The sequence below is a fragment of the Phascolarctos cinereus genome, unplaced genomic scaffold (assembly GCF_003287225.1).
Source record: "Phascolarctos cinereus isolate Bilbo 61053 unplaced genomic scaffold, phaCin_HiC Scaffold_5;HRSCAF=322, whole genome shotgun sequence".
Taxonomy (NCBI): Eukaryota; Metazoa; Chordata; class Mammalia; order Diprotodontia; family Phascolarctidae; genus Phascolarctos; species Phascolarctos cinereus.
Window position 1 is genome coordinate 434,376,727 of NW_027555958.1, and position 24,488 is coordinate 434,401,214.

The 24,488-nt window shown below is 43.3% G+C and overlaps 1 protein-coding gene across 1 annotated transcript in view; it reads right to left on the reverse strand.

The window, feature by feature from the left end:
• Window positions 1-24,488, reverse strand: part of TTLL7 (tubulin tyrosine ligase like 7) — a 188,631-nt gene that overhangs the window by 55,041 nt on the left and 109,102 nt on the right. Inside the window, 3 exon segments of the mRNA XM_078156547.1 lie at window positions 12,069-12,142; window positions 12,236-12,383; window positions 23,499-23,593. Coding sequence (XP_078012673.1) covers window positions 12,069-12,142; window positions 12,236-12,383; window positions 23,499-23,593 — 317 coding nt within the window.

Below are 24,488 nucleotides of genomic sequence, written 5' to 3' on the forward strand. Positions count from 1 at the left end.
TGGATGAGCTGTGCAGGTCTGACCATGTTACCTCCTCACCCTCCAGTCAATAAACTCCAGTGGCTTCCTCTTACCTCCAGGAGCAAATACAAAATGATCTGTCTGCCATTCAAAATCCTTCATAACCTAGCCCTAGCCCCCTTCCTATCTTTCCAGGATCTTCACACTTTATTTTTTTTTAAATATAAATTTATTTATTTTTAATTTTCAACATTCCCTTCCACAAGTTTTTGAGTTCCAAATTTTCACCCTATCTCCCCCTCCCCCCACCCCAAGATGTCATGCATTCTGAATATCCCTTCCCCTACTCTGTCCTCTCTTCTATCTCTCTCCCTTCTCTTATCCCCTTCCCCTTCTATTTTTCTGTAGGGCAGAATAGACTTCTGTACCCCATTTCCTATATTTATTTCCCAGTAGCATGTGAAAACATTTTTTTAAACATATGTTTTTAAAACTTTAGGTTTCAAATTTTCTCTCTTCCTCCCTCCCCACCCACCTTCATTGAAAAGGCAAGCAACTCAATATAAGTTGCACATGTGTAGTTATGCAAAACACGTCCATAGTAGACATGCTGTGAAAAACTAACTCTATTTCCCTTAATCCTATCCTGCCCCCCCATTTATTCTATTCTTTCTTTTGACCCTGTTCCTCCTCCGAAGTATTTACTTCTGATTAACCCCTTTCCCAATCTGCCCTCCTCTCTATCATCCCCCTGCTGTCTTGTCCCCTTTCCCCCTATTTTCCTGTAGGGTAAGACAGATTTCCATACCCAATTGAATGTGTATGTTATTCCCTCCTTAAGCCAAATCCTATGAGAATAAGATTCCCTCATTCCCTCTCACCTTCCCCTGTTTCCCCTTCCACTGTAAGAGACTTTTCTTTTTGTTTTTTTTTGTGAGATAATTTACCCCATTCTACCTCTCCCTTTCTTCTTCTCCGAGTATCATCCTCTCTCATCCCTTAATTTTATTCTCCAGATATGACCCCTTAATCTTCACTCACCCTGTCCTCTATCTATCTATCTACATATACATACATATAATTTTTTTCCTCCAACTACCCTGATACTGACAAAGGTCTCATGAGTTATAAATATCATCTTTCCATGCAGGAATGTAAACAGTTCAATCTTAATAAGTCTCTTATGATTTCTCTTTCCTGTTTACCTCTTCATGTTCCACTTGAGTCCTGTATTTGAAAGTCAAATTTTCTATTCAGCTCTGGTCTTTTCATCAAGAATGCTTGAAAGTCCTCTATTTCACTGAATGACCATTTTTTCCCCTGAAGGATTGTCTCAGTTTTGCTGGGTAGGTGATTCTTGGTTGTAATCCTATCTCCTTTGCCTCCGGAATATTATATTCCATGCCCTGCAGTCCTTTAATGTAGAAGCTGCTAAATCTTGTGTTATCCTGATTGTGTTTCCACAGTACTTGAACTGTTTCCTTCTGGCAGCTTGTAATATTTTCTCCTTGACCTGGGAACTCTGGAATTTGGCTACAATATTCCTAGGAGTTTTCCTTTGGGGATCTCTTTCAGGAGGAGATCTGTGGATTCTTTCAATTTCTATTTTGCCCTCTGGTTCTACTATATCAGGGCAGTTTTCCTTGATAATTTCTTGAAAGATGATATCTAGGCTCTTTTTGATCATGGCTTCAATAGTCCAATAATTTTAAATTCTCTCTCCTGTGGATCTATTTCCAGGTCAGTTTTTTTCCAATGAGATATTTCACATTGTTTTCTAATTTTTCATTCTTTTGGATTTGTTCTACTGTGTCGATTTCTCATAAAGTCACTATCTTCCAATTGCTCTATTCTAATTTTTAAGGAAGTATTTTCTTCAGTAAGCTTTTGGACTTCCTTTTCCATCTGGCCAATTTTGCTTTTTAGGGCATTTTTCTCCTCATTGGCTTTTTGGACCTCTTTTGCCATTTGGGTTAGGCTATTTTTTAAGGTGTTATTTTCTTCAGTATTTTTTTGGGTCTCCTTTAGCATCACTCTCAGTTTTTCCTCTACTTCTCTAACTTGCTTCTCAAAATCGTTTTTGAGCTCTTCCATGGCCTGGGACCAATTCATATTTTTCTTGGAGGCTTTGGATGTAGGGGCTTTGACTTTGTTGTCTTCTTCTGGTTGTATATTTTGGTCTTCTTTTTCACCAAAGTAAGATAATATAGTCTGACTCTTTTTGCGCTGCTTGCTCATGATCCCGGCCAATTACTTGAGTTTTAAACTCTTTGTTAAGGTACGAATCTGCTTCCAATGTGGAGAATGTACTGTCCCAAGCTTCGGGGTTTGTACAGCTGTTTTCAGAGATACTTGTAGGGACCTGTAAATTTTCAGTTCTTCCAAGGTGGTATGATAAGGGGCAAGGTGTTTACTCCTTTCCTGGCCTGCGACTACAAGTACTCCTTTCTGTCCTGTAACTGTGAGAGGGGCTCCTCTCCACAACCACTACAAGCTCCACCAAGCCAGTCCTCCTCACCCCAGCACCGCTGCCCAGAACTGTGGCCCAGATCCAAACGGGCAAAGCAAGAGATTCCTGCCTCAGCACTGGCAAAGAGATCCCTGCAATCCCTCTCTGATCAGCCACTGGATTCCCCCTCAGTCCGTGGGCCGGAAGCTCGGGAAGCAGCTGCCCCCCTACAAGGCCACTTTCTTGGGGAATGGAGCTGAAACCCCGCCTTCCTTTCTCAGGCACCAACAGAAACAGTTTTCCCACTGACTTTCTAAGTCTTTGGCATTGGTGGATTGAGGAGTCTGGAAACCTCCACAGCTGCCCGCAATTCAGTCCTCTGAGGCCTGCTCCAGGTTCACTGCGGCCTGGGCGCCCACGCTGCTCTGCGCTGCACTCCCAGCCCGGTGCGATACACCTTTCTGATCAATCATCCAGGTTGTCTTGGGCTGGAAATTTGTTTCACTCTGTCTTTTTGTGGGTTCTGCTGCTTCAGAATTTGTTTAGAGCCATTTTTTATGAGTATTTGGAGGGGTTTGGAGGAGAGTTCAAGCAAGTCACTGCTTTCACTCTGACATCTTGGCTCCGCCCCCCATCTTCACACTTCATTCCCCAGCATGTACTCTTTGATCTAGTGACCCTGGTGTCCTGGCTGTTCCATAAAAAACACACTCCATCTCTGGGCTCCAGGCATTTTCTCTGATTGTCCCCTATGCCTGAAATCCTCTTCCTCCCCCATTGTGACTACTCACCTCTTGGGCTTCCTTTAAATCTCAACTAATATCCCACCTTTTTTTTTTTCTACAAGAAGCCTTTCCCAGCCCCTCTTAATTCCATTGCCTTCCCTCCCTTAATTATTTTCTATTTATCCTATATATAGCTCGTTTGCATGTTTTCTCCAATATTAGACTGCAAGCTCCTTGAGGGCAGGGGCTGTCTTTTGACTCCTTTCACATCCCCAGCCCTTGGCAGAGTGCCTGGTGAATAACAATCACTTAATAAACATTTACTAATTGATTGAACCTGGCCAAGTAACTTTACCTCTGGTTTTCTCATCTATAAAATTAGGATGATAATAATAATAACTATTCGAGAATAAAAGAATGTTTCTAAAGCACTCTGCAATCCCTCAAGTTCTCTATAAATGATATTATAATTAACAGAAGAAAACAAATTGGGGGTGAGTTTGTGGAAGATGATGAAGAGTTCAGTTTAAAATGACAACTGGCAATCAGATTGGTAGTTAGAGATGCTGTGTAAGTGATTGCAAATATAGACTTTGAGATCAAGTACGAGGTCAGAGTTAGGGAAAATGATGATATTTTCTGAGCACAGAACAATTAGATGAAGCCACAAGAACAGATGAGCTCTCTAAGAGAAGACTGTGTAAGGACGGAAATAACCAGGAAACTGGACCAGAAATTTGTAAACTAAGGCAAGGTTTACTGTGTACCAAGGCATGAATTTCTACAGACAAGCCCAAAGAGTACAGTTAAAGAAGTGGGGAGCAGGGAAAGAATTTCAACAAAGAGGAGGTAGGTGGTCCACTGTATTAACTGTAAAAGAGAGAGCCAAGAAAATGAAGACCGAGAAAAAGGCCATTTAATTTCCAAAATCAGTCCAGTGGAAAGGTAGAGATAGAAACAGATAACTAGAGTAGCGAGAAAGGAGATGAAACCCTTTTCTCTACATTTCAGAATCCCTGACACAACCACCCCATTTCTCCTCCTTTACTCTAGGCCTCTGACAGAGGTGACCCTTTTCACTGAGAACCAACCCTGATACACATCGATTTTATTCCATTTCCTCCTAATCCTCTCTCTCTCTCTCTCTCTCTCTCTCTCTCTCTCACACACACACACACACACACACACACACACACACACACACACACACACACACACCCCCCAGGACTCCTTCCTCCTGAAAAACCCTTACCTAGTTCCTGCCACCCTCCTCAAGCTACAATCCTCTAGCTCTTCTCCTTTTCACAATCAACCTCCTAGAGAAAGCTGTCTACAAGGGTTTCCTTCATTTTCTCTCCTCTCACTCCTTCCTCAACCTTCTGCAATCTGGATTTGAACCTCTCTCAACTGAAACGGCCCTATCCAAAGTTATCAGTGATCTTGCTAATGGCCACATCTTCAAGCTCTGACTCAAGCTGACCCTCACCACCCTCCTGCCTCATGGATCATCTCCTGTCCATCAGTTTTCACACTGCTGGACTCTCTTCTTAGCTTCCTTTGCTGATTCAGCATCCAGATTATCCTCCCTAAACATCTGGGCCTTCTTTTATTCCCATTCTTTATGTTTCTACGCAAGTGACTCTCCAGTCTATACATCCAGCCCCAGACTTTCTCCTGAGCTCCAGTAGCACATCTCTACCACACTTCAAACTCAACATGTCTGAGGTATAATGCACGATCTTCCCCCCAACCCACTCCCAGGCTATCCCTCTTCTTTCTATCAAGGGCTCCACCATCCTTCCAGGCACCCAGATTACCAACCTCTGTGTGTTTCTCAGCTCTTTATGCTCTACCACCTCCACCTCTTAGAATGCTTTGTTTCCCACAAAACTCACTTAAAACTCACTTCTACATAAAGACTTTCTTAATTCCTCCCTAGCTGCTGCTGCTCTCCCTCCAAAAAATGACATCATATTTGCAAAGACAACTAGAAGGGAAAAAATAGGCTGGCAACCCAATTCAATTCAAGCATATACAAAGCTCCAATTCTATGTAAGGAAGGCACCATACTAAGACCTGGGGAGAAAGATGAAACAAGACACAAAGGACAATAAGATTATTTTAAGGGTTTTTTTTTTCCTTCCACAAAAAGGTATGTGAGGGCCTATTGTGGCAATAGAAGGTAAAACTCAGAGTCATAGGCACAAATTACAAAGAGGTACATTTGGGCTGGAAGAAAAAGGAAAACCTTCCTAACACTCGGAACTATACAAATGTACAACAGTACAACACTGGGAAGTAGTAGCAATCCCTCATCCCTAGATGTCTTCAAGCAGAGGCTGGAAGAGGTCAGGAGATGGAAGAAGAGGTGACAAAATAGTTGAGGATAAGAGTTTGTCTGCAACAAAAGGGGGATTTAACAGAACCAAGTAGCAAAAGGTTGTAGGGACCCAGATGAGGAATCAACATTAATTATAAAAAAGCAAAGCGGCTGGTTCACATTACCTAGCTTGGCTACCTACGCTGAATTTAATGAATGATTGCTCACCTCTCTGCTATATTTTGCCCATTAAAGCAAAAACTTGTTAAAATGGAAGGTATAATTTTTATATAATAATGTTGCATATTTATTAAAATACATCATCATTACATAAAATGCTTACTGCTTATTTTAAAAGAAAGTCATAATTGGGCGATATTCCATACATACCTGGTAGACAACTAGAAACGAAATAAAAAGCAACAGGAAATCAACAAAGAAAAACTAAACGCCGATTGTATCTTTGCAATACAGAATCACAGATTCACAATGCATCTCCTTAAGGGTCTCCTAAGTGGAAAAAGTGGGCCCACGATTCACATGTGGTGAAGACCAAGGCAGAAATCTTTTCTGGGCCCGTACCTGCACAGCACTACTCACTGAACACATCTAGAATTGCTTTAGGGCCCCGGTTCGTGATACCTGGTACCTGGCAACTACAGAAGGCATCCTGGCAACAACCCAACAAACATGGCTGCCTTTATCAGCCCGAGCCGGCATTCACAAACCTGGGCTATGGAAGGCAGCGGCCCAGAGAGACTCCTACGGACTTTCACCACACGCCTGGCTCTCCGCGTTGGTCGCAGCAGATTGTGCCCAATGACACTGATAACAGCCAACATCCATACAGTGTTTTAAGGATTACAAAGCACTCTGCAGACATCATCCTGCCCCGTATGGCAGGCACTACAGGTATTATCAGCCATGTTACAGAGTGGGGTTAAATGAAGCCCAAGAGACTCACTGTGACCTGTTTATGGACACACAGGAACAAGCACTGGAGGCAAAATCTGACCTAAAATCTCATGACTCCAAGATCAGAGCTCCTTCCACTATGACACTGCCTCTAGCCTATTCCCTATCAGAAATAGAAACAGGGATGTGTGCTCAGAGCCAGAACGGACCTGCGATGGTCCGTGAGTCCAACTCTCTCCCTTTACCGAGGAAGGAACGGAGGCCAAAACCAAGGTGCCCTTCAAGGCCACGCTGTTACCAAGTGGCAGAACTAGAATCTGAACGAAGTGGAATAAGGACAGTTTTGTTCATTATGTTCATTCAGCAAACACGCTCAAGGACGAAAGGAAGTCGGTGCTGTTTTATATTTATGGTTACCTAGGAAAAATTTTTTAACTCAATAGACTGTAAATAACTTCAAAAGTCCTCTACAAGCAAGCCTGCTGCTGTATATTGGAAACTATGCAAAAGAATCTATAAACCACCTCTGTGAGTCAACCCAGACTACTGGCTGGAAATAACAGAATACCAGAGTTGGCAAAGATGTTGGGGGGCAGTGGAGGCAAGCAGCCTGAAGTGTGAATTTCCTTCTGAGGCCAGGGAGTGGTGAGCGAATGGGGGTGCTGGGCTTGGAGTCCGAAAGACCTCAGTTCAAATCTAGCCTCAGACACTAGCTATGTGGGCAAGTCGTTTCACCTTTGTCTGCCTCAGTTTCCTCATTTGTAAAAAGGAGATAATAACAGTGCCTCTTCCCCAAGGCTGCTGTAAGGATCCAATGAGATCATATTTGCAAAGCCCATAATGCCTGGCACATGCTAGGTGCTTAATAAACGCTTGTTCCTTCCACATGATCCCATCACATGCCTGACCATTCAGCCTCCACCGAAGACTTCCAATGAAAGAGAAAACTGTCTGCCCGCCAAGTCGGCCCACCCTACTTCGGGACAGCTCAGAATTGTGACAAAGTTTCACTTTCTGGTTTCTCTGTCTTCTATCTTTTGGGCCAAGGTCAGTCCACCCTCCAAAGCCAAGTAGAACCAGTCTGATCTGTCCCAACAGACCACCTTGGGTGGGGGTTAGGGACAAAGAAGAGTCCCAGGCCAAGCACCTTTAGGAAACCTGAGAGAGAAATGATTTTTAGCTGTATGATAAGGAAGGCCTGCCTGGAGGAGGTGTCACCTGACCTCCACGTCCTTGAGGAAGCCTTTCCTTAATGAGGACTAATGGCAGTGCCCAGGGGCTCAGGTAGCACCTCCTCCATGCAGTCTTCTTTCACCCTGTATCACACTCTATTACCATTACTCTACGTTACCTGTGTTTATGTGTCATATCTTGCCTCCCCTCCACCAGACCACACTGCCGGCTCCCAAGGGTGGAGACACTAACATTTTAAACTCTGTACCCCTACTACCTGGAAACTGGGGCTCTCCATGTGGCAGGTACATGAGAAATGTTTGTTCAAAGAAACTGATAATTCCCAATGAATGGGATCAGAAAAGGCTCCATGGTGGGGGGGGGGGGAGGAAAGCATCAAGGACAGTTCTATGAACCCAGCTGTCTTAGTCTGAAAATCATTGTCCTTGGTTTAGAAAATGGAAGCAAAAACCTGCTCCTTCTCTCCTCTCCTCCCAGCCCACGACTCCCCAGCAGTGCTCTCATCCCTCTCTTGTGCTGCTCCTGCTCGCGTCCTAGGCTTGTTTAGAAGCCTCTGTCCTCGTCCTTGGTATTTTCCAGAAATCACAGCTCACTCTAGGTTTTCATCTTCCTAGCAATCCTTGTACTATTTTGTCTTCATCCTCATCTACTGGATTCTTCAGCTTCCCTCTAGCCCCGTCCCTATGCTGGCAGAATGTGGATGTATCGGTTCCTTCCAACACAACTCTTCTAGTTGACATCCATTGGTTTTGTCAACAGGCTCCATTATGAGGATGATCTAAGCTCTGGTCTGTTATGATCTAACGCATCTTAAATTAGGTCCAACAATGAGCAGATTCCTGCAGAGCCCTTGTGTATATATAATGGTGGATAGGGACCATTAGCAATTATGCACAAAACGGTCCTGCTGAAGAATTCTAAACTTCCAGAGTTTCCATCACTTCAGAATCACACACCAACCTCCCCCCGTCTCTCTCTCTCCCTTCCCCTTCCTCCCTCCCCCCGTCTCTCTCTCTCTGTCTCTGTCTCTCTCTGTTCTACTCAAGCAGTTAACTTTCAGAGCCTTTCTTGGTCCTTTAGTCTCCCTCACCAGGCAGGGTTAAGTGTTACCTATTCCACCTCTATGTCATTTTCCATCCAACTCCCATCATCTCTCCCATGGCCACTGCCCTCACTGAGGTGCTCAGCGCCTCTCACAATTAACTGCCCTCTATGGTCTCCCGGTCCTCCTGCCTCCAGGCTCTTCCTTCTCCCAATACATATTCATATTCCATCAAGCTGGCAAAGTGATATACCTTAAGCACAGGTTAGACTATGTTACTGCCCTGCCCAAGATGCTTCCATTGCTTCCTATTGCCTCCTGGATCAGTATAACTCGCTCTGCTTGGCATTCAAAGCCTTTCACAATCTGACTCCAGCCCACCTTTCCAAATGGATGACACATATGTCTTATTCCTTATAGTTCCTCACACAAATATTCCATGACCCATCTCTTTGCATAGGCTGTCCCTCCTATCGGGAAAGCACTCCCTCCTTCTCACCACCTCTTATCATCCCGACATTCCCTCAAAGCTCTACCCTAGGGCATCCTCTGATTCTCACAGCATCTAGTAGTTCCCTTCCCCACCCCCCAAAAATCACCCTGGCTCAAGGAATCATCGTTTCAGAGTTGGAAGGGACCGTAGAAGTTCCCTGGTTCAATCCCCTCATTTTGTAGACGTCCTGACTGAGTGACTTACCCAACGTCAGGCAGACAATCAGCATTAAAGTGGACTTTGAGCCTACAATCTTTAACTTTCAGAGCAGCTCCCCCCACATCGTGCCTACCTCTTCCACATACTTACTTTGTGTATGTTGTTTCTATGCCTCTGCTAAGTGTCCCCGTGCTCTCCTCTGACAGAATGTCAGACACAAGTGATAGAATAAAATGACCAAGGCCTTAGAATCGGAAAACAGCTCCTTAAATGTTATTTCTGCCCTATGACAGAGCGTAAGGCCAGAATGTTTCACTTTTGCCTTTGCAGCCTCAGGGTTTGGACACAGTGATCGGCACAGAGTAAATGCTTCTTGCTCAATGCCTCTGCCTGCTGTTTGAGGGCCAGTAGACTTTTCCACGTTGCTAACTCAAAGAGAGTTGGAGTAGCTAGTACAGATCAAGACTTTAAAAACACATCTCAGAAGCTTACTTATTCCACATGACTCTGGTTAGACCGCGGAGCAAGTGCTTAGAGCTGTGATTATGATCACAGCCTAACTCAGCTTTCCAAAGGCTACTGGGGGCCTCTTCTACTCCCTTCTTCCTCATGATGCACACAGGTATTGAGCTCACCAGAACCCCCCCCATATAATGCAGTTCTATTCCCAAACTGCCCCCACCACCACCACCACGAGGGGCAACACGGTGGAATGGAAAGAAAGTCAGACTTGGGAGTCAGGAGACCCGAGCTCAAGGCCTATCTCAGAAACAACTGTTTCCTCATCCATAAATAGGAATGACAACACACAGATGAATCACGTCACAGAACAGAGGAGAAAGTATTTACCGTGTCATTATTGTTAACAAACTTGAGCACTAAGCCTCAGATACTACAATACGTAATACAAGGAGCTCCCTCCCCATGCCAACCCCACCCACTTCTTGGTTCCAACTTTCTTTTCTCTCTCACTAGGGGCCATATGTCTTCCCTTATCCCTTCCCTTCCTCTCGGCCACCCTGCCTTGGCACCCAGTAATCAATAATGGATTCCCAGGTGCCGCCACCTTCCCCACCAAGAAGAGGCTTGGGAGGGATTAGAAGTCCTCACATTTATCCTTAAGCACCATGGGGGCTATCAGACATTGTATGCTGAAGTTTGAGCGAGGGCCTCACCCAAGATCAAGTGAAACCCTCGGCCCCTGTAGCGGCCCCTGTAGCGCACATCATCTCGACTGAGCCGTGAAATGTGTACATTCCTCACGTGCAAGGAAGGCCAGCTACTGAATTCCTTTCCTCTTTCTTCATACTTGTGGATAGAGAGCAGCCTATAATTCTCTTTACCAGCTCTCGGCCACAAGGGTCATAGCACAATGCACTTCCCTACAAGGGGCTGCCGCTCCTTGGCCCTGACACATCACAGACCCAGGTGCTGCCATGATTCATTTCGAGGCTGTACAAATCTCTTTTGCACTACTCTGGCTCTCAAGAACCAAACTATTGAATCATTTTGGCTCTGTCTGTGGTAGGAGAGGGAACAAAATGGAAGGAGGAATTCTCCCTGCTCTCCTCAAGGGCACATATAAATAAATGCCTAAGCTGCCCTTAAGCAAATTTTTATAAAGGTGGCCCAAAGGAAAAACCAAGGCCTAGGCAAAGCACATTTCACATCTAAAAGTAAAAGCACTAAGCAGGGAGCCATGAGTTGTCCAGGCCTACCTATTTCATCTCCTCTGGCCCTAGCCAGCTGACTATGAGAGCATGCATTCTCCCTACCAAGCTACTGATGTTGCATATTCAAGGTGCGCAATGGAGGCCTGGCCACCCAGTTCCTTTCATTGTCTACCTCTCATTCTAAGGTGATTCAGGTAAGAAGGTGGGTCCTTCCTCTATGGAAGACTTATGGAGGACACAGACAACATCAGAAATGATTAAGCAGTGAAGCCTGTGACCTGTATAGGTGGAAGCCACCTATACAGTGATACAATCAGGGGTCCTCTGAAGTATTCAAGAAGAAGATTCTGACAAAAAGATTTCTGCTTCTGTTGAGCCTTTAAATAAATCTGGAATTGTAGACTGAAACACAATTAATACAATAAAATAACCAAGGCATTAGAAAACAGTTCCTTAACACTGGCCTCTAAAACATTTTTCAGCTGTTCAGTCACTTCAGTTGTGTCCTATAAAACATATACCTCATCCAATAAATAAGGGCAAGAGGTAAGATGTATGCAGGGTCACATCGGTGCTTTTTCATTTTAGTTACAGCTCTTCTGTCTGGGTCACAGTCAAGACATTGCCTATTTTGGGGTCTCACTTTCCTCATCTGAAAAATGAGGGGCTTGGGCTAGATGATCTCTGAGAGCTCTTCTGGCTCTCAGTGTAAGCCCCCATGGTCAGTGACCAGCCAGACCATGTCCTCCATGCTGCCAGTCTGAATCCTGCCCCAGGCCAAATACAATTGAATGTCACCACATAACGACCAGAGAGGACTGAGCCGGAGCAGAACTCGACCCAGGACCCAGATACCTGAGTACCACCAGATGTTAAAAACCCAGTGCCTTCAAGAATACTCTCAAGTTCCCCTACCACTTGAAGGAAATAAGATTTTTAGAAAGCTACTTTTGGATTAAATATGAAATTAAGAGTTTTGAAAAACAAACCAGAGAAAAGAGACACAGGTGCGAAAGGGCTCCAACTCCCCGCCCTTCCCCTGCCCCGACCCCCAGCACACAGCAGTCACATAACAAACATCTGCCGACCAGCTCAGAGAGGCTCTGGATCATACAAGAAAGCAGAAGGCAATGTTACCTGTAGTTCCCCATGTGTCGATTTTCGTGCTCTTCTTTGGATACCTGCCTACGAACCTGGGCAAGTCTCTCTTTCTAGAAATTAAGAAACATCACAAGTGAAAGCTGACATGGCACATTCAACAGGAAATTTTAGGGGTGTCAGGTGTTTGTTCGAGCTTATCATACCAACTCCTCTTTCCTTCTCTCCAGCCGGTGTCGCTGTTTTTCCCAGTCCGAAGAGCCCGGCGACAGCCTCTTCATCGAACCCTGACCATACAGTCTCTTTTGAGCTTCTGCTTTTTGTTTGGCCAAGTTTCTCCTTTTGTCACTTGTCCTAAAATATGAAGTACGTGGACAAGTGATTAGCACTCAAGAAGGCGTGAGTTTTTCTACCATATATAGAACTGCCAAGGAATGGGAGTCGCATAAATGAGATGTGTTTCTTATGAACCGGCTGAACATCACATTAAATTCCTTTTTGGATAATACACATTCATTGTATTTGTCACATCATGATACTTTCTAGTGCAGCCACACACACAGTCCGACACCTTCAAGAAAAAGGCAAAGAGTATTATTCCTACTGGTATGTGTGAACTTGGATATGTCACTTCCCCTCTGTGAGGCTGTTTCCTCATTTGTAAAATGACAGGACAGAGCTAGATAACCTTTGACGTCCCTTTTGGCTCTAAACCGATGACATTACAGTCAAGATTCCACATTCAGTGACCAGTCACACAATGCCCCCTATCACCCTTCTACTCCCACTCCCCTTTAATTTCTAAGTACTTTTTAAAACTCAGATTGAATGGAACCTCTTCCAGGAAGCCTTCTTCTCTGATCCCACTGCTAATTATTTCCACCTCTCCCACTTGTTAGACCTCCTACAGCACCGCTCTCATACATTCATTTATTATATTTTAATTACATTTATGATATCTCAGCATGACATCATTCATAGACTGTTGGACCTGGAGTCAAGAAGATCCGAGTTCACATTCTGTGTCAAATACCTGTTAGCTGTGGGACCCCATACAAGTCAATCTCTCTGAACGCGTTTTCTCATCTGCAAGTTGGGGATCATGATATCAGCACCAGCCTCTCAGGGCTGTTGTGAGGACCAAATAAGAGAAATCCCTTTGGGACCTTAGAGGGCTGTATGAAGGCTATTTGGGGGGTTTTGGTGTGTGTGTGTGTGTGTGTGTGTGTGCGTGTGTGTGTGTGTGTGAGTGTGTGTGTGTGTGTGCGCGTGTGCGTGTGTGTGTGCGCGTGTGTGTGTGTGCGTGTGTGTGTGTGTGTGTGTGTGTGTACGTGTTTTCAGTAGGAATCCACACCTGCAATTTTCTTGGTATGAGCAAAGCCAGCTCCCTACATAGATCCTGCAACTTCCAGTCTGAGAGGGTTGGCCCAGATACTGAGAAGGTTCACTGACTCCCCCAGGGTCATGAGGCCAGTAAATATCTGGGCAGGACTCAAACTCTAGGCTGGCAGCCGCTATTGGTCATTCTTGTTGCAGCTGCAGCCCTTTACTGGGCTCCACGAAGGCCGAGCAGCGTGTCATTCTTCTCAGAACTCTCTATGATATATCTGGACCCTAGCCCGGTGCCCACTCACAGCACCCGCTGAACAAGCATCTGTTTAATTGGAAACAAGGGTAAAAGAGACTGCATTTCACAAAAGGGGGCAGAGTGGGAATGCCATCTCCCCTGTATGCCGACAACTCTGAAGAGACAAAACCCAGATGCAGAAAAGAAATCGAGGGAGTCCCAGAACTAACCCAATGAACATCCACAGTGGGATTTTGTGAGGGGTCAGTCCATCTCCCCAAAGTACTTGAAGCTCACCCCTCGGTATTTCTCTAGCTTCTCGATTATAAAAACAGAATTGGGATCCGAAGCGAACATGTAGTATGTTGGGAATTTTTCTTGCCAACGTGGTGTCTGAGCTTCAACAAAACTTGCAGCATCCACAGTGAGAGCTGGGCCTGCACCGGGGGTGCATCGCAGGGGCACAGGTTTACCTTGACCCCAGCTCTGGCAGGATGATGTGTAGAACAGGCTTGTGTGATTCTATGACAAATGGAGTTCTGCAGCAGTTCAGGGCTAGTGGAGGGACGGGTGGCAGTTTATGACACCAAGAAATGCCGGACCAATCACAGAGCAAGGATGACGGACAACAGAGAGACTGCCTCACTCCCCTCCGACATTCCAAAGGACTGAGAAGAGCTGGCCAGGAGACAGACGTCTTGGGGGGGGGGTGGAGCAAAGGGGGACATAAGGCAACAGTTCAATTGTCTGAACAGAAAGGAAAACGTGAACATATCACTGTGTCAAGTTTGGATGGCTCTGAGTGAATGAAAAACCATTCAGTTCAAATCTCTGAATCAGACCTACCACTTGGCCTGACATACCTTCTGTATCTAAAAAGTTTAAACTGGAGGGTTTTCTAGTCCATCACTGACCCACAAGATGGTGAAAAGTCACTCAAGGGCCATACATAAACAAAAATAAAATTCAAAAAACGTGCTTTTCTACGAGAGAAAAAAATCATAAACATTCAAATCTACTGTCTTTTAAATTAGGAAAATGGGCACACAGGCATTTATGAATATAACAGTTCTGTACTCTTTCACATTAAGGACAGGTAAGGAACATAGAGGCAGACGGGGGACAGGGAAGAAGAAATAAAAAAGGGGCAGGAGAGAGAGCACGCCCACAGAGTAAAACAAACAGAGGGAACATCAGACACACATAAATAATAATCATGACCCCATGGAAGCACCTACTTTTAAGAACAAAGGCGTCCCCAGAAAAATGTTACCTAGATACTAAGAAGACAGACACACCTCAGAAATATCAACAGAAGAGAAATGGAAATTGAAACAAATACACAGAGACACAACCAGGGACAGTTTCTATGAAATAATCTCCCTACTACGTAGGCTTCTGGAATAATGTCACTAATTACTTTTTAAAGCATGTCGTGTTTTTGCAATTCTAGACACAAATGTAATTACCATCTCTTGATACTTGGCTCACAAAGCAGAATAAACTAAATGGCTTGTTTCTCAACTCTGTCCTAAAAATAGGTATTTTTATGTAGCAAGGTATGTCAGGATATAGCACATAGATGCTCAGTTCCTTATGTTTTCAAACATCTGAATTTCTGGTGAAGTTTCACCATTGAGGGTTTCCACCAAGAAGAGTGATTTTTCTACAAATAACTCCACCAAGTTGAACACCTGTTTTTCTCTTTCCCAGTCCGCTGGCAGAAACAAAACAGACAGGTTTGGAGGCCTCAAATCTAGTACACTATTAGTGAGGAAATTGAGTAGACCCAACATTTATGGAACTGTCTACATTCACCTAAAGTCACAACAGCCAAAGCAGCTTTCTGCCTACATCAGCTCGGCCAGCTCTTCCTTCTTCATCTCAAGGGCCATCCCACAGTCTTTCTCAATGCCTTTTCTACACACTCTTAATTTGTCACCCTGTTCCTCCTAGTCAAAACCCCTCTCAGGGGCTCTCCAGCCCTGGCCACAACATCCATCATCTTGCCCCTCTCCCGTGTGAGTTGCCCTCCCGGACTTCTCCCTCTTACTTTCTGATTTAGCAAGCATCTCAAACCCCTCCCCATTGAGCATTGGTGATCTTTGCTAATGACCCCCTGATCCCAGATGCTATTCCACTCATCTTTCATATGCAGTCTAGATGTTTACTACGGAACAATATATCCTTAATCACAACAAAAGACTTAGCTCTTATTACTGGAGCCCATAGTGGGTCTTTAAAAAAATCTTATTACATCATTGCTTTAGTAAGGCCAATATAACTTTTATACTTCTTCCCTTCAACAAATATTTACTTATTTTTTAAAATTAATTTATTTTGATTTATCAACAGTCACTTCCATAAGCTTTTGAGTTTTAAATTTTTCTCCCCCTCCCTTCCCACCTCCCTCCCTAAGACGGTGCACAATTTGATACAGGCTCTACATATACATTCCGATTAAACATATTTTCACATTACTGATGCTGCAAGTAAGAATTTGAACTAATAGGAGGAACCACCAGAAAGACGAAACAAAACACAACAGAATAAAAAAAAATAGCAAATAGTATGCTTCAATCTGCATTCAAACTCCATAGTTCTTTCTTTGGATGCGGATAGCATTTTCCATCATGAGGCCTTTGGAGATGTCTTAGATCCTTGTATTGCTGAGAAGGGTTAAATCTATCAATATTAGTCTTCACGCAACGTGGCTGTTACTGTATACAACGTTCTCCAGGTTCTGCTCACTTCACTCAGCATCAGAGCATACGAGTCTTTCCAGGTTTTTCTGAAGTCAGCATGTTCATCATTTCTTACAGCACAATAGTATTCCATTCATATATCACAACTTGTTCAGCCATTCCCCAGTTGATGGGCTTCCTCTCAATTTCCAATTCTTTGTCACCACAAAAAGAGCTGCTATGAATATTTTTGTCCATGTGGGTCCTTTTCCCATTTGTATGATCTCTTTGAGATACAGCCCTAGAAGTGCTATTGCTGGGTCAAAGGGTATGCACATTTTTATAGCCCTTTGGACATAGCTCCAAATTGCTCTCCAAAATGGTTGGATCATTTCACAACTCCACTAACAATGCATTAGTGTTCCAATTTTCCCACATCTTCTCCGACATTTATCATTTTCTTGTTTTGTCATGTTGGCCAATCTGATAGGTGTGATGTGGTACCTCAGAGTTGTTTTGATTTGCATTTCTCTACTCAGTAGTGATTTAGAGCATTTTTTCATATGACTATAGATGGCTTTAATTTCTTCATCTGAGAACTGTCTGTTCATATCCTTTGACCATTTATCAATTGGGGAATGACTTGTATTCTTGCAAATTTGTCTTAATTCTCTATATATTTTAGAAATGAGGGCCTTATCAGAGACACTGTTAACAAAAATTTTTAAGCACCTACTGTGTATACAGCAAAGTGCCAGGCACTGCGGACACACATAAAGATTTTTAAAATGACATAATCCTGGACCTCAAGGAGTTTACAGTCTAGTAAGGTAATCAGATACATTCACAGCAAATGACACCAACACAAGTTATGATACTTTTAAGTGAACAGGGTCAAAAAGAGAGGAATAAGTTACTCAAGGAGGGAAAGTGATAAGGGAAGGAAGAATAGAGGGGGTGGGCCTTGAGCTGATCATAGAACGAATAAAAAACTGTCAACAGTAAAAGATGCAGAAAGAATTTATGCCAGGAACGGAGCGAAGTATGGTTTGTGCAAGTGCACAGAGCTGGGAGAAGGCAAGATGAGATTCAACGATTCAACCATTGCTGGATTTTCAAAATGGATCAGGGTTTATGCTGTGTGCACAACATGCCCCTGCCCTCACGAAGCCTGCAGGACACAGGGGGCCTAGCTGGAGAACAGCCATTCTGGACTGGGACTTCTTTTAACAAGTCCTAACAGAAGAAAAGGCATTTTGGAAAACATTTAAGGTGAAGAGAAAAGAGTACTCCTTCAGCCTGGGAACCCCATCAGAGCAAAACTGCACATTTCCTTATGAGAGGACAAAAGATGTTCTGTCCCTTCTGAACTGTCCTACGGATACCTTGAGAATTTCTTGACTTCATCCTCACAAGCACTCACTTCTCCTCATCCCTCAGGCCAACTCACTTTACACGGTGCTTGCGCTTTCATAAAGCCTTCACAAAGGATCTACCCAGGGTAGGGTACAGGGCATCTCACTCTCTTCTAGGCCCTTTAACATTTGCAGAGTCCAAGTGCAATGCTAAGCCTATCTACCCATCTGCTTCTCAAGCCCACTACATGACATATACTGTCATATTTGTTCATTATTAATGATGATAATAATAATAATAATAGCTAGAATTTTTATAGTGCTTTTAAGGTCTGCAAACATTAACAAACATTATCTCAACTGATCCTGACAACAACCCTGGGCCAAGGTTTTATTATCTCCTCATTTGAAAAATGGGGAAACTGAGGCAGTCATTCAATTGTTGTTATTGTTGTTGTTGTTTGTCCCTCGTTCTCAAAAGAGGACCACTGATATCATGAAGGTGACATCTTTACCTGTCCATGGATCATATTTCAGTGAGGCAGAGCTGAGCAAAGTCGTCTGGACAGGCAGATCTGGGAGTCATATACAGTCTGTCAATAAGCACTTATTAAGCACCTATTACATGCTAGATACAGAGCTAAGCACTAAGGATACAAAGGAAGGCAGATGATAGTGTCTGCCCTCAAGTTCCTCACAACCAGCAAACAAATATGTGCCAATAAGCTCTAGAGGAGGGCACTTGAATGAAGAGAGATTGAGAAAGGTTTCTTGTAAAAGGCAGGGTTTTAGTTAGGACTTGAAGGAAGTCAGGGAAACCTGGAGGCAAAGATGAGGAGGAAGAGCACTCCAGGCATGGGAGACAGCCATGGAGCTGGCCCAGAGATGAACAGAGATCACCTCGTCCAAGGACACCAACAAATACAAAGTGCCCAAGGAGGGATCTGAATTCAGGTCAGACTGACTCTAGGTCCAGTGTTCTATATACTGCATTACACGATGCTAACAATCTGCCACTAGTCTTTGATCAATCTCATAGTAGAGACGGAGCATCCTACACAATTTCTACCCTTTTCTGTCTTCCCTGCTGCCTAATAGTATATGCTAACGAAACAGAGTTAGAAGTCATGCTGGCAATGTATCAGGAAGATTGTATTTAGTTTGCAACTGGCAAACGTTGGACCAGGGGAGACGGCAGATACAAAAACAGAAAAGGATATGTATGGCACAGACGTTGGTCTAAAGGAGCTTACAATCTAACAAATGAGAAATGGGTGCACAGAATAAAAACAATCAAACGATAAATAATTGGAGTGTAATTGGGTGATATGAATCAGAATTCTTATCACAGTTCAACAAAAGGAGAAATGAGTGTGAGCTGAAAGAGTTGGATGCCTGAAAGACAGAGTTGGTCAAGAGTCTCGAAGGGAAGGCTGCAGAGGTACAGAGAGGAATGGGCGAAGCATTGCCAGGGAGGAACAGTAGGAGCAAAGTTGCACTGAAATGAACAGCGTGTAGAAATAACAACCAGCTGAACTGGAACCGATGGGTTTCCCTGGGAAGTAGCTGGAAATAGGGTTAAATAAATATAGTAAGACTAGAACATGGAGGGCCTTTGACTTCAGACCTGCTGTAAGCAACAGGCTCTTGGATTCGAGAATAATGTACTCAAAGTGGATTTAAGGAAAATTAGTCTGGCAACAGTATACAGAATGGAGTGGAAAAGGCAGAAAATAGAGCCAAGAAGGAGAAAAAAAATCCTAGCTATGCAAAGTTAAATGGTACTCATGGAAACTGAGCTCATTACCTTCAAAGTACTCACTGAACATCTGAAACATCTTAAAACTCCTGCATGTCAAGAAGACAAAGGATGCACTGCATAGGACACAGTCTTACGAAAGTTCTTGATCCAGTTGGGGAGATAAGATGTAGGCATACTTGGTCTCATTAACACAGTTCCCTAACTGATTGAGCTGACCAGCTCAAAGGTCCCACATTTGACTTTACTTCCCATAAGGGCTTACTGAAGAAAGAAAACTTCTATCTGCCTGTTTCCTCTTCTATTGAAAAAAATGGAAGGGGAGGGGAGGCCATGAGGAACCATCTCAGACTAAAAGGCTTCTGAGATCCCTTCGAATAGTTCTAAAGCTATGAGCTATTTTAAGAGTTGAGAACTATGCTATACAGGAGGTAACTTTAGGAAAACAATGGTTCCCTCTGCCTTCCACCAATAGTGTAGACTAGCCGAAAAGACTTTGAATTTGCAGTCAGAAAACCAGCAGATGATAAAGCTGGAGGAGATATACATAGTGGATGACAGTCAGGATCCACCAAAGATCTGGACAGACTAGAACGCTGATGTGAATATAAAAGGATGAAAGTGAGAAGGGATAGATGTAAAGTCACACTCTTAGATTCAAAAAATCACCTTCAAAACTACAATTTAGAGGGCAGCTAGGTGGCACAGTGGGTAAAGCACCGGCCCTGGATTCAGGAGGACCTGAGTTCAAATCCAGCCTCAGACACATAACACTCACTAGCTGTGTGACCCTGGGCAAGTCACTTAACCCTACTGCCTAGCCAAAAAACATAATGATAATAACAAAAATACAGTTTAGGGGAGGCACATTTAGAGAGCAATTAGTGGGTTATAGGTTCGATGAGTCAGTAGCGTGATGTGGCAGTAAAAAAACGCTCATGTGATCTTGGGTTTACAGGACCTTTAAGAAGGTTAGTTAGAGCTGTTCTGCACTCTATCCTTAGACAGGCAACACATGGAATACTGCCCTCAGTTCTGGACTCCATAGGTTTTAAAGAATGTTCACAAGCTTTACTGTCCAGAGGAAGGCACTGTGAAGAGCTTCGAGTCCAAGTCTGTGATCAGGTGAAGGCAGTGGTTAGCCTGGAAAAGAGAAGACTTGGCTATATTCTAGGATTTGAAGGTCTGTCATGTGAAACTGGAATTAAAAGGGTTTGCTTGGCTCTGATGGGCAGAAGAAGGTACACTGGATGGAGATGCCAAGGCAGCAGATGTAGGGCTGAAGTCTTGCCACAGCAGTTATCCAAAAGAGACAGTGGGTTTCCCCTCACTGAAGGTGTTCAGTTACAATCACATGTTCTGGGATTCTATGATATTAACTATCTGGGAAACACATTGTAACCTTGGTCAAATTGCTTCAACTGTCTAAACTTCAGTTTCTTCATCTGTAAGATGGAGGTATATGGCTAGATTGCCTCAAATGTCATCTGGCTCTAAATCCCATGGTCCATGGATTTCTAAAGATTAGTTCATTCTAGAGGTTAATGAAACAAATAATATTTATTCACTTATATAGTTCTTTAAGAAAATTATTATAGAAGCAATCAGTCCAGGAGAAATGAGAAGTTCTCAAGAATGAAATTCTGAAGACTCAAAGCACAGTAATTATGATGAGAAAGAAAATGGGAAAATAGGAAGGAGGACATAAGGGTATTACCCAAAAAGGCTGATGTGGATACGGAGGGGACTCACTGACCAATGTAGATCTTTTAAAATTAACGCATAAGACGGTAGCAAGGGCAGAGAGTAGAGGGATTGCAGACAAAAAAGGGGCCACTGTTCTAGAAGCGGAATGTCAGGAACTTCAAAGTGCAGAAGGAGCACGAGCTGACATGGAAGGAAAAAGACAACAAAAAAGGACTGTTTAAAACTTGGTGGGGGACAGGAAATGGCATAAAAGGAGCAGGTGCACAGGTCAATGACAACAGGAACAATGCTAACAATGGCAAAGAGAAGGCACAACTAACCAGCACTCTGACTTCTCTTTGAACTAGAGAAGACAGAGCAAAAGTGTCCAACAGAGGGCTGAAGCTAACAACGGAATTCCTTAACAAACTCCCTGCTACCTGCCGTGAGAGTCACCATGCCCAAAGCATAGTCTGGCATACTAAAAAACCAAAGAGCCCTCCAGATACGCCTCCCAAGCACATCTGGTGGTGATCTGCTGGTGAGCTCGGACTGTGGAGCCCTATGGAGAAGGGGAGCGAGACAGGGACAGAAGAAGAGGAAATGTCCATTGCCAAAGAAGAGGAGAAAATGGAGTCAGCCCAGTCCGTACTCATGAACTTAACTCCAGTTGCTGGTAAAATTCAGAAAATATCGAAAAGAAAGTAGCTGCAGTATCTGAACCTCTGTTGCATCAAAACCCCGGGCTGATCTGAAGGCTGTGGAGCCAGTTTAACCAGATTTCAATGTCACATCTGACATGTCTTTCCTGCTTTTCTCATGGAAAAGATGGAAAGATTTGGGAGAGGCAGCAGTACAATTAAGTGGGTTCTCAATTGGCTGAAGGACCTGACCCAAACATGGGCAATAGGGGCAGGGGTCTCTAGTGGGGTGCCCCAAGGATCTGTGGTTGGACCTGGGCTGTTTCACACTTTTATCAATGCCTTGGATAAATGAACTTAGGGCACACTAACCAAGTATACTGATGTACAACCCATGCTAATCACACTGGACCAAACAATGACCAAACAAGCCACCCTAAAGAGGTGAGAGAGGCTTTTGCTAATGAAAGAATGCAGGAGACAAAGAATAATATTCACACCTGCTCGCAGAATTTCTTCACTGAAAATGTCAACAACATTTTATTAATGCAGGGGTTCTTCACCTTTTTTGTATTAAGGACTCTGTTAGCAATCTGCTGAAGCCTACTGATCCCTTCTCAGAATAATGTTTTAAGTTGCATCAAATAAAATTCAAACTATTACAAAGGGAACCAATTAAATTGAAATTAAAATGCTTTTTTTCACATTCAAGCTCAGAAACCCCTTGAAATTTATCCACAGACCCCAGATTAAGAACCCTTGAAATAAAACATCTGGCAAACAACCAAAAAACAGTTCTCTTTTAATCATTCTGTCCTTTGCTTTTCCCTTATTCACTTTATTCTACCTCACACATTCTCACAAGCCAGGTCTGGTCCTGGTAAGACAAAATAGGAAGCTTTCTCAAAGAAGTTAACAAAGTCTTATATTTGTCTCCTACAATGAATGACTCCTTTCCTGCTTCAGACACGTAAGAAAGTCCCTCCTGTAACCGGGGAATCTGGCTCTGACAGTAGCCCTGCAGAGATGAACACAAAGCACTGACTCTGAAGCGTCCTGTACTTCTTCTGGCCTATGAATGTGACAGTCAGATCTATGGCTCATAGAATCCCTGAACTGCACAAGATCTTAAAAAGGCTATTGGCTTCAAATTCACACCTAATGCACAAATCCCTTCTACAATGTACCTAATGGATAGCTAGTCAGCTTCTGGTTTGAACAATCCTGGGGAAGGGAAGCCCATTAGATCTGCGACACATCTTTATGTTAGATATTTCTTCTTCCTCCTACTGAGTTAACACTTACCTTCATGGAACTTCCACTCACTGGTGCTAATTATGCCCATTTAAATTGCACAGAATATTCCCTCTTCCCTTAGTCCTTCAAATATTGAAGGCAGCAATCATTCCTCACCACCCCAAGTCTTCTCTTCCTTACCCTGAGTCTCTTCATACCACTATATTTTATATAAGCGAGAAAATTATCTTTCACTATCCATACCCTTTCCCCTCCTCTATATAATTCTCTGTGTAAATATAATCACAGTCATTCAACAACATTCATGGAAACTCTGCAAGCAAAATGCCCTAAAGATACAATACGTGAGGGTAGGGTGCTACTGAGGTGAAACAGACAAAGTTTATATCCACGGGTAGATCTAAGGATTTAGGAAAGAGGAGACCTACCTACTCCAACTGAAATTAAATTGAGAATATGTTCTTTTGTGCCAACCCGTCAAGAAAAAAAAATAGTTTGGGAATGGAAGAGAGATTTTTACCTGATGTTGAGTAACTTCAGGGCATTAAGCAACACTCCTTTTTTTACATCATAATCTATTTTCTGATCAGTTCCAAAGCTGGGAGCTCGATTAATCTGAAAATGACAAAAGGGGAAGAAGCCACACGTTGAGTGTCAATAAATATAAGTATGCACTGCTTAACAATGAATTGGTGGCTCCACACAGACACTTTCGGTAAAACATCGCAGGAAGCAGTTAGTTCTCCAAAGGAACACAGGTATAAATGTAATGATAGCAGAGAATAGGGTTTTCATGGTATTGTGGTAGTTTGGTTATAATGCATGCAACCTTTGGATTGATGAAAGGTGTGACAACTACCAATCCTGGATCGTGAAAATTCACAGAGGATTGAGATATGGAGAGGATCTTACAAGATCATCTATTAGATTAGATACTCCCTCATTTTACTAAAAAAGGAAACTGAGGACAAGGGGGGGCGGATTAAGTGATGTACCCAAGGTACACGGCTTCCAAGTAACAGAAACAGAATCTGAATCCATTTTTTGAAGACAAATCCAATGATTTTCCCACCATACCATTATTTATTACACAGAGGGAATCTCTTCTCTTTGCTATTCTGCTAACTTGATGCTGTCTTGAAAGTTCCTGCATTTCACTTTTCCCTTACGGAGATAATTCTTTCTCCAATTTCCTAAAGGTCTTAGAAAACACAAACTGGATTTTCGGCATTTTGCCTTACTAATGATATGATGGCGCCATCTGGTGGCGCAAAAGGACATTGCATGATAACCTGCATAAGGATTTCTTTAAGTTCTTGGATAGAAATTAAAATGGGTTTTTGCCATTTTGCTTTCAATAAATTTTTTTCATATTATAGGATTTGGATCTGGAAAATCCTTTCCTTAAATATATCATGCCCAACTCCCTAGTTTTTACAGATGAGAAACACAGGGGCCAGGCAGCCTGAGTCACTTCTCTCAAATAACACAGTCACAGAATGTTAGCGCT